Below are 11,739 nucleotides of genomic sequence, written 5' to 3'. Positions count from 1 at the left end.
GCAAAAAGCACAAATCTCTAATTCTATGCAGCACCTGAATTTCTGGGCATATTTGTGATGTCTCCTATAAGCATCCTGCTCATTTCTGCCCTGTGTCCTTGGGCTGCAGCAAAACGGCCCAAAAACCAGCAGGCAAATCAGTTTGCTGATATTCTGCATCCCACCTAAACCTGCCCAGCACAGCCTGCTCCAGTCCTCTCCTGCAGCTCTCAGGTTCCAGGTACCAGGTCCTGGCTCAGCTAGCACTCCCCAAAGTGCCTGAGCATGTGCTGCCACTTGAGGGACATCTCCATGCCCACCATGGTCCCATGTGTTCAGCAGCTCAGTGGAAACAAAAAAACCTGTCAGCAAATGCTGACAATCCCACTGATTGCTTCTTTTTTGCACACCCAGTGTTTCACAGCCAGAACACCAGTTCTCAGGAAGGTCCCTGGGTGAGTCATATCTGCAGAGCTGTGGCTAGATAGCCAGCCCATAACTGGCTACAGACTTTAAAAGTCACAATTGGAAGCTAATTGAGAGCTAGATGGTGAATTAGCTGCTCTTGAAAATCAGCAGCATGGTGTGCTGGCTCAGAAGGAGAGCTGCTGAGTGTAGAGCAGGCTGGAGCTTCCATGTGATTACTGTTTCCTCCTCATCTGTGCTGGGCACATTCCCTAGCATTTTGCTGCTGGCTTTCCGAATGGTGGTTAATAATAGTAATTGTGGGGGAGGGAAAGAGACTTCTGATGATTTTACATAGAAGGCAAATAAGCAAAACTGGAGAGACTACACTGTTAGCTCTCCAAAACTCTCAGCTCAAGACAAAATCCAACTGTGGGCCAAATGTCCCCAGATTTTAGCCTCTGCTTTGCTTTTCTCCTGCTGACTTGCAAACTGCTGATGGGCAGCAGCACGACGTGCAGCCGGCTACCATTTGCTAACAGCATTCCTGAGGGGCTGGTATGGAGCTGATGACTCTGTTTCAGTGCCCTTAACAACCACCTGGAGCATGAGCTGCATCACTCACTCAGCCAGTCCACTGCTGGTTCTACATAAAAGGGAGCAGCTGCCCAGCTGTAGAGCAGGGCTGCTCCTCAGGGAGCACTTCACAGTGGGCATGGGCTGTTGGAAGCCTCATGGGTTCAGCAGAGGCAGAGCCTGGGAGAAGAAGGCTAAGAGGATATCTTAGTGATGTCCACCACTGTCTGCATCAGGGGAAACCAGGCTCAAGAGTCTCCTTGGAGGTGCAGAGTGACAGGACAGGAGGCAACAGACTCAGGATGGGACACTGGGAATTCCAGTTACTTATTAGGGAGGCCTTTTGCCCTATGAGGGTGGTCAAATGTTGGAACAGAGCTGGAGGTATCCAAAACTCAGGGAACAAGGTTCTAGATAATCTGACCTACACTGGCCCTGCAGTGGGGCTGGGGTGGGACGGGTGGCTGTTTTGGGACAGAACACCTCCAGACCCCCAGCCTACAACAGTGTGTGATCCCTCGCTCAACCAATCACTGCAAAATACCTGAGATGAGCAAATAACCCAGAGCAATGCCCTGGCCATCCTGTGCTCTGGCCAGACAGGGAGTTTTAGGTGTGCACAAAATAGGGACACCCTGGTATGACTTACTGCCTGCTATGCTCCATCTGTGGCATTCTCTGCATTGTTGGCTTCCAACCATGCCCTTCACAACCAAAATACTCCTCCTCATGGATTATTTTTCAGAGGCTTGTTATTTGTCACCTACATTTTCCACTTCTTTGATCTTTCTCCATGACCTCTATATGGCCAGCAACAGCTACTCAGCTGCTTCATAGGAATGGTGTATTTTCATTTTTCATTCCACATCAGTAATTAATACATTAAATTAAACTTGGACAGTCACATACCTATTAAGTCTATGCAGGACAACTTTGCTCAGTCCTACTCCCTCATGAAAATCCTCAGGACTGTTTTCTGTTTGCTTGGGGCACGTTCTCCTCTGAGTGGAGCCCATCCTGGGGCTGAGGTGTGGGGAGGAGGGTCTGTGCCCTCCAGTACCTCCAGGGGCAGCTGGAAGGTGGTTGCACTGCTGCCCAAGGATATGTTCAGGTGAATGGCTGCAAAGGAAATAAACAACCTGAAAGATTGTGCACCCAAAGAAAGAAAGAAAAGCACAGAGATAATGACCGAATAAGAAAATATTAAAGGTTCAAAAGCTGGGTTAGTGCACTAACTCTTGACATAAAAAGTTACGTCTTGTTCCTCATATTTATTAGCCCCACACCACAAGTACTGCACTGCTGAGACCCTTTTCTGCCAATAAAACTCTTTCCTGACGGACGCTGATTCTCTATAAATCTTTGAAATTTATTTGATTAAGTGCCCCAAAGGCTATGTGCCATGCCTCAAGCAGTTCTCTAATGCTCTTGACAAAGCAACTAGGGAGCAGCAGAAATAATCTCTCAGGTCAAGCTGCATCAAAGCCCAAATCCATCAAAGCCCACCTGTCCTCCACTAAGCAGTTCATGCAGGGTGAGAACTGGGCAGGAATTTGCCATTACAAGACAAGAGAAAATGGGCACTTTAGATGAGCTATTGGGCAGGAATTGTTCCCTGGCAGGGTGGGCAGGCCCTGGCACAGGGTGCCCGGAGCAGCTGGGGCTGCCCCTGGATCCCTGGCAGTGTCCAAGGCCAGGCTGGACACTGGGGCTGGGAGCAGCCTGGGACAGTGGGAGGTGTCCCTGCCCATGGCAGGGGTGGCACTGGATGGGCTTTAAGGTCCATCCCAGCCCAAGCCACTCTGTGAAGTCTGTAGCTACAGCAGTTGTCACTGATCTCACTGTGGCACTTCACACCTGAAATCCTTGGCTGCCCTAACAAAAACTGACAACAGGCTCTGGAAGTTCACGTCTGTGTCACTCCTGCAGGATCAATGCACACCTGAGCAGACCTGACATAATGTTTCTCTGGAAACATCAAAGCCAAAAGGGAGCAGATAACATGAGGAACGAGTTACAGCTAATATATATATATATGCAGAATTACTTTACTAAGAAAATTCGCTGGAATGCAATTTAAGACCTGCATGCTCATCTTTCTCCTGCAATGCCTCTTACGGTTTGCCTTCAGCCTAAGGTTTAATTAAAAGATTAAAGACTTAAACAGTCACTTCTTTTGGCTGCAAGAATGCCTGTGGCAAACACCAAAATGCACTGCATATGGCACAGAAGTCCTACGAAGCCAAATCTTCCAAGAGGGCACAGAGTCACCTACTGCACAGCCTTCTGCTGGTGATGGTTATCACATTTTTATTTCACTCTAAATTATTATAGACAAAGACTGGGGTCCTAATGAGAAAAGATCAGTTATGTTACAATACTAAGTCTATCAGTAAAGAAGGGTAATGACAATATTTCATCTACCCACTGTTCAGGGAGCTCAGGTGGACTCAGCAGAGAGGGAAAAAAGTTGATAAATTATGCCAGTTAATTTTCAGCTCACTCCAGGTGTATTCTGGTTTGAAAATGCTCTAAGTTTTCAGTCTATGATTTTATGAAAGTTTCTGTCTTAGCTCTCATTCCAGTTCTGTACTCTGCTTTATGAACCAGCATTTGGGCTTAGAAATTACTGATAATTTGCCTGGTACTTGGCCATTACTGCACCAACTACTGGCATGGCATTTCTATCTCTTTTGTTTTGTTTTGTTTGGGGTTTTTTTGGTTTTTTTTGTTTGTTTGGTTTTTTGTTTTTGTTTTTTGTTTTTGTTTTTGAGAAATGAGGAATTTATCCTTTTCTTGATGGAGAGGAATACAAGAAATTAAAGAAATTAGTAAGACTGAAAAAATTAGACCACTCTCCCTTGTTGATCCCTCTGCCCAAGGAATCTGTACCTCTGCTGCTGCCTGCAGTTTCAGCCTGTTGTTTCTCCTTTTCTCTGTGAAATCCAGCAGATTTATTCAAACTACAGCCAATACTACAGACAAGACCATTGTATCCAAACATGAGATAACCCATTCTTCCTTTGTGTTCTTTCATACCTTCATCCCTAGAAATTACAACTTTGTGATCTGAAGACATGAGCTTAAGTGAAATGCTCTGCAAATCAAGTTTAAATTAATTCATTTCCTCACTGCGTGTTTCTGAAAAAAAGAAAGAAAAAAGAAAAAAAAAATTACATTACCCTGTGAGAAAACACAGGCAGCCACCAAAACTAAAACCAGGGTGAGTTCTTGTGCTATCCTGACAGTGCATGTCTAACATTCCTACTTGGGCCACGTTTCTCAATTGTCATTTTGATACAGAAATAACAAACAGCAGCTTTGCAGTGTAAAACAAATAACTGACCACAGGCTTTAACCTTCAAAGGCTTCAGTTCATCCTGGCACTTAAACACTTGCCTGACTATAAATCTTTATATATCTGAGTTGATCCAGCAACAAAAGTTGATTGATCAACTTCTTTAAGCACTTGTTAAATATCCTGAAAGAGTATCCTCAGAGCCATGAGCAACACAGCCTGCTGGAAATGACATCCAGTGTTGGTCAGCTGAGCAGGCTCACTGAAGGGGCTGTAGCAATCAAAATCCATAAATATTTAATATTAAATATACATAGGTAATTATTACATTACATAATAATTGCTGACAAGAAAGCAGAGCAATAAATGCTAAGCAATCCATTCATCTCATGCAGAATAAATCAAAGTGAACCACCTGCACAGAAGCCTCAGAATATTGCAGACATAACAGAATTTAAGAGGGAACAGGGCCTATTTTTCCTTTCTCTCCCCAGGCTTACATTCAAATTAAAACAACCAGGAAAATGTCATCCTGACACTCTGCCAAGTAGTATTAACTACCCAAACCATACAGGCAAAGAAAAGTGAACAAAGGTAACATCAGCTGTGTGTGTGCACAACCAAAGCTTCTGGTACCCCTTCAGCAGACAAATCCTCCTTTTTGGGGTACAAGGATTATGAACATATGAACACTGTGCTGTGGACAGACAATTTGCTGTTTCTTAGGAAAATATGAAAAAACAAAAAAAAAAAAAAAGAAAAAAAAGAAAAAAATTTTACAGTTATTTGCACTGCTGTTGTCTTGCTCATAACTCACCTGGTGCCCAGGTACAGGAGAGTTCCTAGCCCAGTAACATCAACCTGGAACAAACCCAAGCCAAAGCAAATTTAAACAGGCGTGACCTCTGCCAAATAAGTGATATTGGAGGTAAATACTCTATTACTGATTTAGCAGAAAGGTGTGAAACACCCTTGTCCGCTGCCTGCAAAGCTTGATCTTAAGTGTGGCTGATCCTGGCTAGACACATATACACATAAAATTCCAGGCTGGAAAAGAAAGGACCACACATTCAGTACTTAATCAGAGCAGACAGCAAAGCAAGTCGCAGGAGCAACTGGGACCTCATGCTGTGGTTGAGCTGTAACTACATCAGCAAAGGAGGCGTTTTTAATTTTAAAAAGGCATACTGATTCCTTCTGGTTTTATTTCCTGGCTTTTAAACGGCGTTCATCAATTATTTTTATCTGCAGTCAGCGCGAGTTCTTCTTAAACCCATGCCCGTTCTGCCTGGCAGCGGTGCAGTTTAAAGCACGCTTGGTGCACACCTCCCTCTAGTGGGCTCAAACCCCCGGAAAATCGTCAAAATCCGCGAATTCCTCTAGGGAGACACAAGTGTTGGGGATAACAACTAGAGAAAATGTAGTATTCTTTATACATTTTATACAGCGTATGTATAATGCATCTATCTTTATAGCATCAACCAGGAAGTGTCATCGGGGTCTAGTGAAATGCTGAAAACACAAGATGCAGAAGCCTGACCTGGGGGGAAAGCCTAATTTGGCTTAAACATTTATTTAAGGTGCTGAGTGGCCTCTTCCAAGAAAACAGCTCCGGGAATTCAGCTGAGCCCCCACCTGCAGAGCTGCCCCAGCCCTGGGCCCAGCTCAGGAAGGAGCTGGAGCTGCTGCAGCCAGGCCAGGGCAGGCACCAGGATGAGCAGAGGGATGGAGCAGCTCTGCTGGGAGGAAAGGCTGCCAGAGCTGGGCTTGTTCAGCCTGCAGAGGAGAAGCTCTGGGCTGACCTCACTGGGGCCTTGCAGGGCCTGAAGGAGCTGCAGGAAACCTGGAGAGAGACAATTGCCAAGGGCTGGAGGGACAGGACACAGGGAATGGCTTCCCAGTGCCAGAAGGCAGGGCTGGATGGGAGATTGGGCAGGAATTGTTCCCTGGCAGGGTGGGCAGGCCCTGGCACAGGGTGCCCAGAGCAGCTGGGGCTGCCCCTGGATCCCTGGAGTGTCCAAGGCCAGGCTGGACATTGGGGCTGGGAGCAGCCTGGGACAGTGGGAGGTGTCCCCGCAGCCCCCTCAGGCAGCACCTCCTCCGTGCCCCCATTCCCTCCTTCCTCACAGTCCCGGTCCCACGACCGCCTCCTCCACCGCCCCCTCCCCGGGCTCCCGCTCCTCCTCTTCCTCCTCCTGTTCCGCCTCCTCTTCCCGTCCGTCATCACCGTGCGCGGCCCGGCGGTGCCTCTGCCTGGACGTGTGGCGGGCCGGGCCGGTGCCGTTCCTGTCCCGTTCCTGAGCCGGTTCCTGTCCCGTTCCTGTGCCGGGGCCATGACCCGCTGGGCCCGGCGGAGCGCCCCGCCCGGGGCCCGGGCGCTGGACGCGACCCCCTGGGAGCAGCTGGCGCCGAGCCCGGAGCCGGAGCCGCCGCGGGCAGCGAAGAGGAGGAGGAGGAAGAAGGAGTACGAGAACCAGGACGTGAACGGGTTCGCGGCGCACCGCGGGGAGCAGCAGCAGGAGGAGGAGGAGGAGGAGGCGCGGAGGAAGGACAGGCGGCGGGAGAGCAGGAGGCTGAGGAGGCAGGAGAAGAAGAAGAACGCGATGGTGAGTCCTGTCCGGGCCCTGCCTGCCACCACGGGAAAAGGGAGCGTTTTAGCCTCAAAATCCTCGCGTTTCGGGAGTGCCTCAGCGCCCTTGAAGGGCCCACATGAACAATGCGCATAATTACACTTTTTATAATAAAATGTGACAGGCTGAGGCTCGAGGGATGCCGCTGACAGCATCTGACTGAGAAAGGGTGTCCACAGCAATCTAACCAAAGCAACACACAGACAAGCTGTAATTCAGTAAAGCTCACACAGAGCACGGTCCTCACGCAGTGGGGCCCTGTGGGGGAGAGACAACGGATTCAGCTCATCCCACAGGTGACATCCCAAACTTCTTCCCGTTCCTAGCTCACTTCCATATTCTTTACTTTACGTTTAGGTGGAGATTCAGTGACTTCAGCCTTACATCATAGTTAGGGGTGGTCATACCTTGGGAGTGGGTCAGTCAGGACAGTCCCTGAGGTAACCCTGGGGTGGGATGTGGTCAGTCCAGACAGGGATTTCACCACAGCTGCTGATCCAGCGGAATATCCTCCTTTATCTTCCTCGGTTTTTCGCTGCTGTGTGGCTGATCAGTTGCAAGGTGCCACCAGGTTCCTTCCTCTGCAAGGACTTTGGCAGAGCTGTGGGGTCTCTGCCCCACTCCACCCTCCCATTAGTCCCACTTGGATTGTGGTGTGTGTGGAGTCCCATCCAGGGAGTAGCCAGGGTATTTTCCCCTGAAATTTCCCCTTTTAATCCCCAGTCACTTTCCCACAGCCTTGTTAAAAGAGAGTCCTGTGTGGGAGGCACAGGCCCTTCTCCCCGTGGTGGTGCTGCTGTGCGGCTCAGCAAGAGCTCAGCCCTCCCCTGCCACAGGCACAGCGTGTGCCAGGTGGTGTTTCAGGTGAAAGAAGTGAAGTTGGGAACAAAAGATGGCTTTCAGCTCAAGTCGTAGCCTTTAGCATGGCTCTCCTGGCTCAGCGCTGTTCCTCCTGCCCCTTGAGCAGTCCCCAGCCCCTCTTGGCTCCGGGGTGAAGCTAACTCAGGACATTTCTCTGTGTGATTCATCAATGTGTTGCTGGTAAAAGGAGAAGAGTGCCCATAATAATGTGGTTTGATGGCACAGAGCACAGTTTGATGGCAAAGCACGAAGTCTCTTCCTGGCTGCTTTCTCCTGGGGGCAAAATTGTGTTTGCTCTTTAGCCCCTGTGAAGGTGGGATTTCCAGGTCTCTGAGTGCCACTCACAGAATCACTGGATTTTTCTCTTCCAAGATGTGTTTCCACTGCAGAGAACCTGGCCATGGCGTGGCTGATTGTCCTGCAGTGCTGGAGAGCCAAGACATGGGGACGGGGATCTGCTACCGCTGTGGATCCACGGAGCACGACCTCAGCAAATGCAGAGCCAAGGTGGATCCAGCTGCTGGTGGGTCTCAGGAATTTGTGGTGTTTTGAGGTGCTTGGGTCTAAATTGTCTAAGTGCTGACCCTGAAGCTCTGTGTGTTAGAAATTTAACTTCTGCAGTATGAAAACGAGGAACCTGACAGTAATTAATAGCATGAAATGGTTAAAGTATTGTCACTGCACGGTGTTCGGTCTGTGGCTTCACAGAGGTTTTGATGTGGACCATAAACCCTGTGGGATTTTGCAGGGCCGTTTCCATATGCAAAGTGTTTCATCTGTGGTGAGATGGGGCATCTGTCAAGGTCGTGTCCGGACAATCCCAAGGGGTTGTATGCCGAAGGTGAGTGTACTGATTCACTAAATTTAGTATAATTAAATTTCTGTGTCCTTCTTACCTGATACAGAACAAAGCAACACTGCAAGTGAATGAGAATGTGGCTAAAAGGAATTCCTCTGTGTCTTTCAGTAAAAGCAGAGTAATTCTGGGGAATTCATTGTCAAATAATTACCTGCTGGGGATTTCTGTTTTAAGTGTAAATTTAGTGTGAAATTACTAGGATGAGGTACAAAGTGTGAACGTTTGCTTGTGCTTCAGTATCAGGAGATGCACAGAGGACCAAAATCCTGTGTGAGTGTAGTCAGTCTGTATTTACATGTATATGCACCAAAGTATGTGGTAAAACATTCTCACACAGTAGCTTAAGATTTTAGGAGGTGGCAAAACATGGGCTCGCACTAAAGGGAGGATATCTTCAGTCTGAGTAACTTTAGTGAAAAATGGGGTCTAACTCTGAAGGTTGCACTTCCCCATTGGCACCAACAACCAGCATTCTGTTTCCCAGCATAAGTGTGTGGTCGTGGCAAACTCCAAAAGGTGATCTTGCAGCATGGTGAAAGTGGGAGAAAAATCAGCCTGCTTTCAAGTGTTTGTATTGTGAAATTTTGTATTGTGTAGAATTTCACATCTCAGTACCTGCAGTGGGATTACCTGCCTCTCAGGTCAATTTAAAAAGTTCTTTTGAGTATGAATTTCAGCAGAATTCAGCCTGTTTCTCAAAGACAGAGCTTCCAGCAAATCAGAAATACTCAGTATGCAGTGGCTGGAATTTGTGGTGTGTGGTGCTGTACAGAAAAGTGTGATCCCAAAGAGCTCCATCTCTCACAGACACTGGAAGGGTGTTTTGTTGGGTGTTTTTTGGGGTGTTTGTTGTTGTTTTATTCCCCTCAGATGAGTAACAACTTTCTGTGTGAACAGGTGGGGGCTGCAAACTTTGTGGCTCCGTGGAGCACTTCAAAAAAGATTGTCCAGAGAAACAGAATGCAGGTGAGATGCAGGGGGTGTGGGGTGAGTGTGGGTCCAGCAGTGGTCAGTTACTGCTCTGCATGACCGTGGGCAGGAAAAAGGCTTTGGGAAGAGGACTTGGAAGTAGCAGAGGTGACCTTTTGCTGGGATACTCAAGGAGGGTGTGGAGGAGGCAGTAAGTTGCAATGCAAAACTAAGATAATTCTTTTTTTTTTAAAAGAAAGGTTATCTTGTGTGTTTCTGAAGGCAGTATGAAATGTGTATTCTTTTGGCCAGTATTTGTGCTGCTGTTCACAGTTTGGCAGCTGTACAACAGAACTGGCTGCTGGTTTTTGCTGATTTCAGTGTGAAGTGGTGGAGCTGAACCCAGTGCCAGGTGCAGGGTGGTGGTGTGTGCAGGCAGGTGTGTCAGGCACCCAGGACAGGGACAAAGAAGATCTGTCCAGCTGGATTCACAGCTCATGAACTGCTTTGTTACATGTTCTTCAGCTTTCCATGTGGGTAGAAAAATTAAATTAGATACCCCAAACCCCCACTGTGCTGAAGGAGACAAGAGCATCAAACAAAGGTTTGAAGAATGATCCTGTTACCGGAGTGGTGACACACCCGTGCATTTTTCTACTTTGTTTCTGTGGCACTTAGTTAATAAGCCACTTAATAATAACCCAGTTCGGTGAAATTTTTTTAAGAAATATTTATAGAGGCAACAGAGGCATTTTCTACATCTGCTCCTATATTTATGATATTTTTAGGTCTGAGACCCTATGTAGGATTCTAGGTGTGTATTGCTCTGCCAGTTTAGAATAGGTCAGATTCAGTCTGAATTGGCATAACAGAAGTCTATGACACCAAAAGACTCAGAAATACCCCCAAACTCATCTGCAAGTAGTGATGCTGTGCCCACTTAGGTGAGTGATGCATTAGAAGCCTGTAACTAGATTTTTTTCTACCTTTTCCTAGTAAGGTTTACATCCATAATGGGGACTGTAAGTGCTGTTTATTTTCGCAAGGGACTTCTTTCAAAACTAGCACTGCTGGTTCAAAGCAGTCAAATTAATTGGAACTGTGACAAGAACTGTGGTTGGCAAGAATTGTGGTATTTTTTGAAATCAAGTGTGCATTGTGCAGAGTATTTTGAGTTACAGAAAGACAGCTGAGAGCTGGCAAAGGAGTTCAGGCACCACAGCTTCGTTTCCTCAGGCAGATTCTCAGGCAGATCGGGCCAGCGTTAGTACACAGAAGCTGCTCCGGGTGCCCGTGGCATTCCCTGTGTGCAGTGCTGGGCGTGTGGGGTTTGCTGCCCTGCTGGGGCAGAGCCCTGGCTGTGCCCGTGGGGCAGAGCTGGCCCTGGCACTGCTGTGTTGTGTCCTGCAGAGCGGGTGACAGTCGGGCGCTGGACCTCCGGCCTGAGCGCAGACCACGAGGACGTCACGGCCACGCCAGCTCTGCAGAGAACACAGCCCAAGCGACCCAAAGTCGTCACTTTCTGAAGGCCTCCTGGCTCTCAAACAGTTCTCCTGCGCTGCCTCCCTCCAGAGAGGTGACGACAGAGAGTGGAGCCAGACAATCAAGCCGACTGCAGAGGAATTGTTGGATTTTTGTCTCCCCTCATTTTTCTGGTTTGCCTCCCTGGCTCACTGAAAAGCTGGGAACAACAGGAACACAGCAAGTGGCTTTTTTATTAAAAGAATTGTGGGTGTTTTTTAAAGGTTCTTGTTGGATTCTGGTTTGGTTTTGCCTTCTCCTTTTAGGAATAATGCACTTACTCCTCCATATGTTCCAGCTTGAGCAGTCTTGTGGTGAAGTTACAGATCAACCCTGTGGCCTGCCGAGCTTGGGGTGCAATTCCTGATGGTTGTAGTTGTTATTATCGGCCATTAACCTGATTGGTCATGCACATTGGGTTGTTTGAGTGTGTTCACTAACAGAATCATGCCCTTCCTCTGAAACCTGTGGTGAAACACACTCCTAAAGAATTGGAGAGCAAGTGAGAAGTTTTTTTAGTTTATTTACTTCTTTTTCAAAGAAAATGCTCAAAAATCTTCAGTGTTTTCATCCCTTGGTGAGTTGGGAGTAAACTTTGTATTACACTGCCTGCTTCATGGCAGATTTTTAAATGGAGACTGTAGCTTTAGAAAAACTGATGCATATTAAAAAGAAAAAACAGGAAACCAAACAGAGTTCCT

At 47.6% G+C, this 11,739-nt stretch overlaps 1 protein-coding gene and 1 long non-coding RNA gene across 2 annotated transcripts; one reads left to right on the top strand and one right to left on the bottom strand.

The window, feature by feature from the left end:
- Positions 1 to 1,759: 1,759 nt before the first annotated feature.
- LOC121662183 lies at positions 1,760 to 5,949 on the bottom strand. The gene is made up of 3 exons (XR_006015223.1): positions 5,076 to 5,949; positions 4,000 to 4,101; positions 1,760 to 2,079 (listed from the first exon to the last, which is right to left on the bottom strand). It is a non-coding gene; the product is annotated as an uncharacterized LOC121662183 (long non-coding RNA).
- Positions 5,950 to 6,462: 513 nt separating this feature from the next.
- On the top strand, positions 6,463 to 11,261 carry ZCCHC9 (zinc finger CCHC-type containing 9). The gene is made up of 5 exons (XM_042023070.1): positions 6,463 to 6,864; positions 8,122 to 8,272; positions 8,498 to 8,590; positions 9,506 to 9,574; positions 10,928 to 11,261. The coding sequence occupies exons 1-5, from the start codon at positions 6,592 to 6,594 to the stop codon at positions 11,041 to 11,043; spliced, it is 702 nt and encodes a 233-aa protein (XP_041879004.1). The 5' UTR covers positions 6,463 to 6,591; the 3' UTR covers positions 11,044 to 11,261.
- The last annotated feature ends 478 nt before the right edge of the window (positions 11,262 to 11,739 follow it).

Source organism: Corvus kubaryi, unplaced genomic scaffold (genome assembly GCF_017639235.1).
Source record: "Corvus kubaryi isolate FWS band 111438036 unplaced genomic scaffold, C.kubaryi_AGA036_p1.0 37236, whole genome shotgun sequence".
NCBI classification, from domain to species: Eukaryota; Metazoa; Chordata; class Aves; order Passeriformes; family Corvidae; genus Corvus; species Corvus kubaryi.
This window is presented reverse-complemented; position numbering and strand designations above follow the sequence as displayed.

Bases quoted from the DNA above. Each gene is read 5' to 3' on its own strand.
- ZCCHC9 (XM_042023070.1), top strand. From the start codon at position 6,592: ATGACCCGCTGGGCCCGGCGGAGCGCCCCGCCCGGGGCCCGGGCGCTG. The intron at 8,273-8,497 runs GTGGGTCTCAGG...GGGATTTTGCAG, and splicing joins CAAGGTGGATCCAGCTGCTG to GGCCGTTTCCATATGCAAAG. The intron at 8,591-9,505 runs GTGAGTGTACTG...CTGTGTGAACAG, and splicing joins CAAGGGGTTGTATGCCGAAG to GTGGGGGCTGCAAACTTTGT.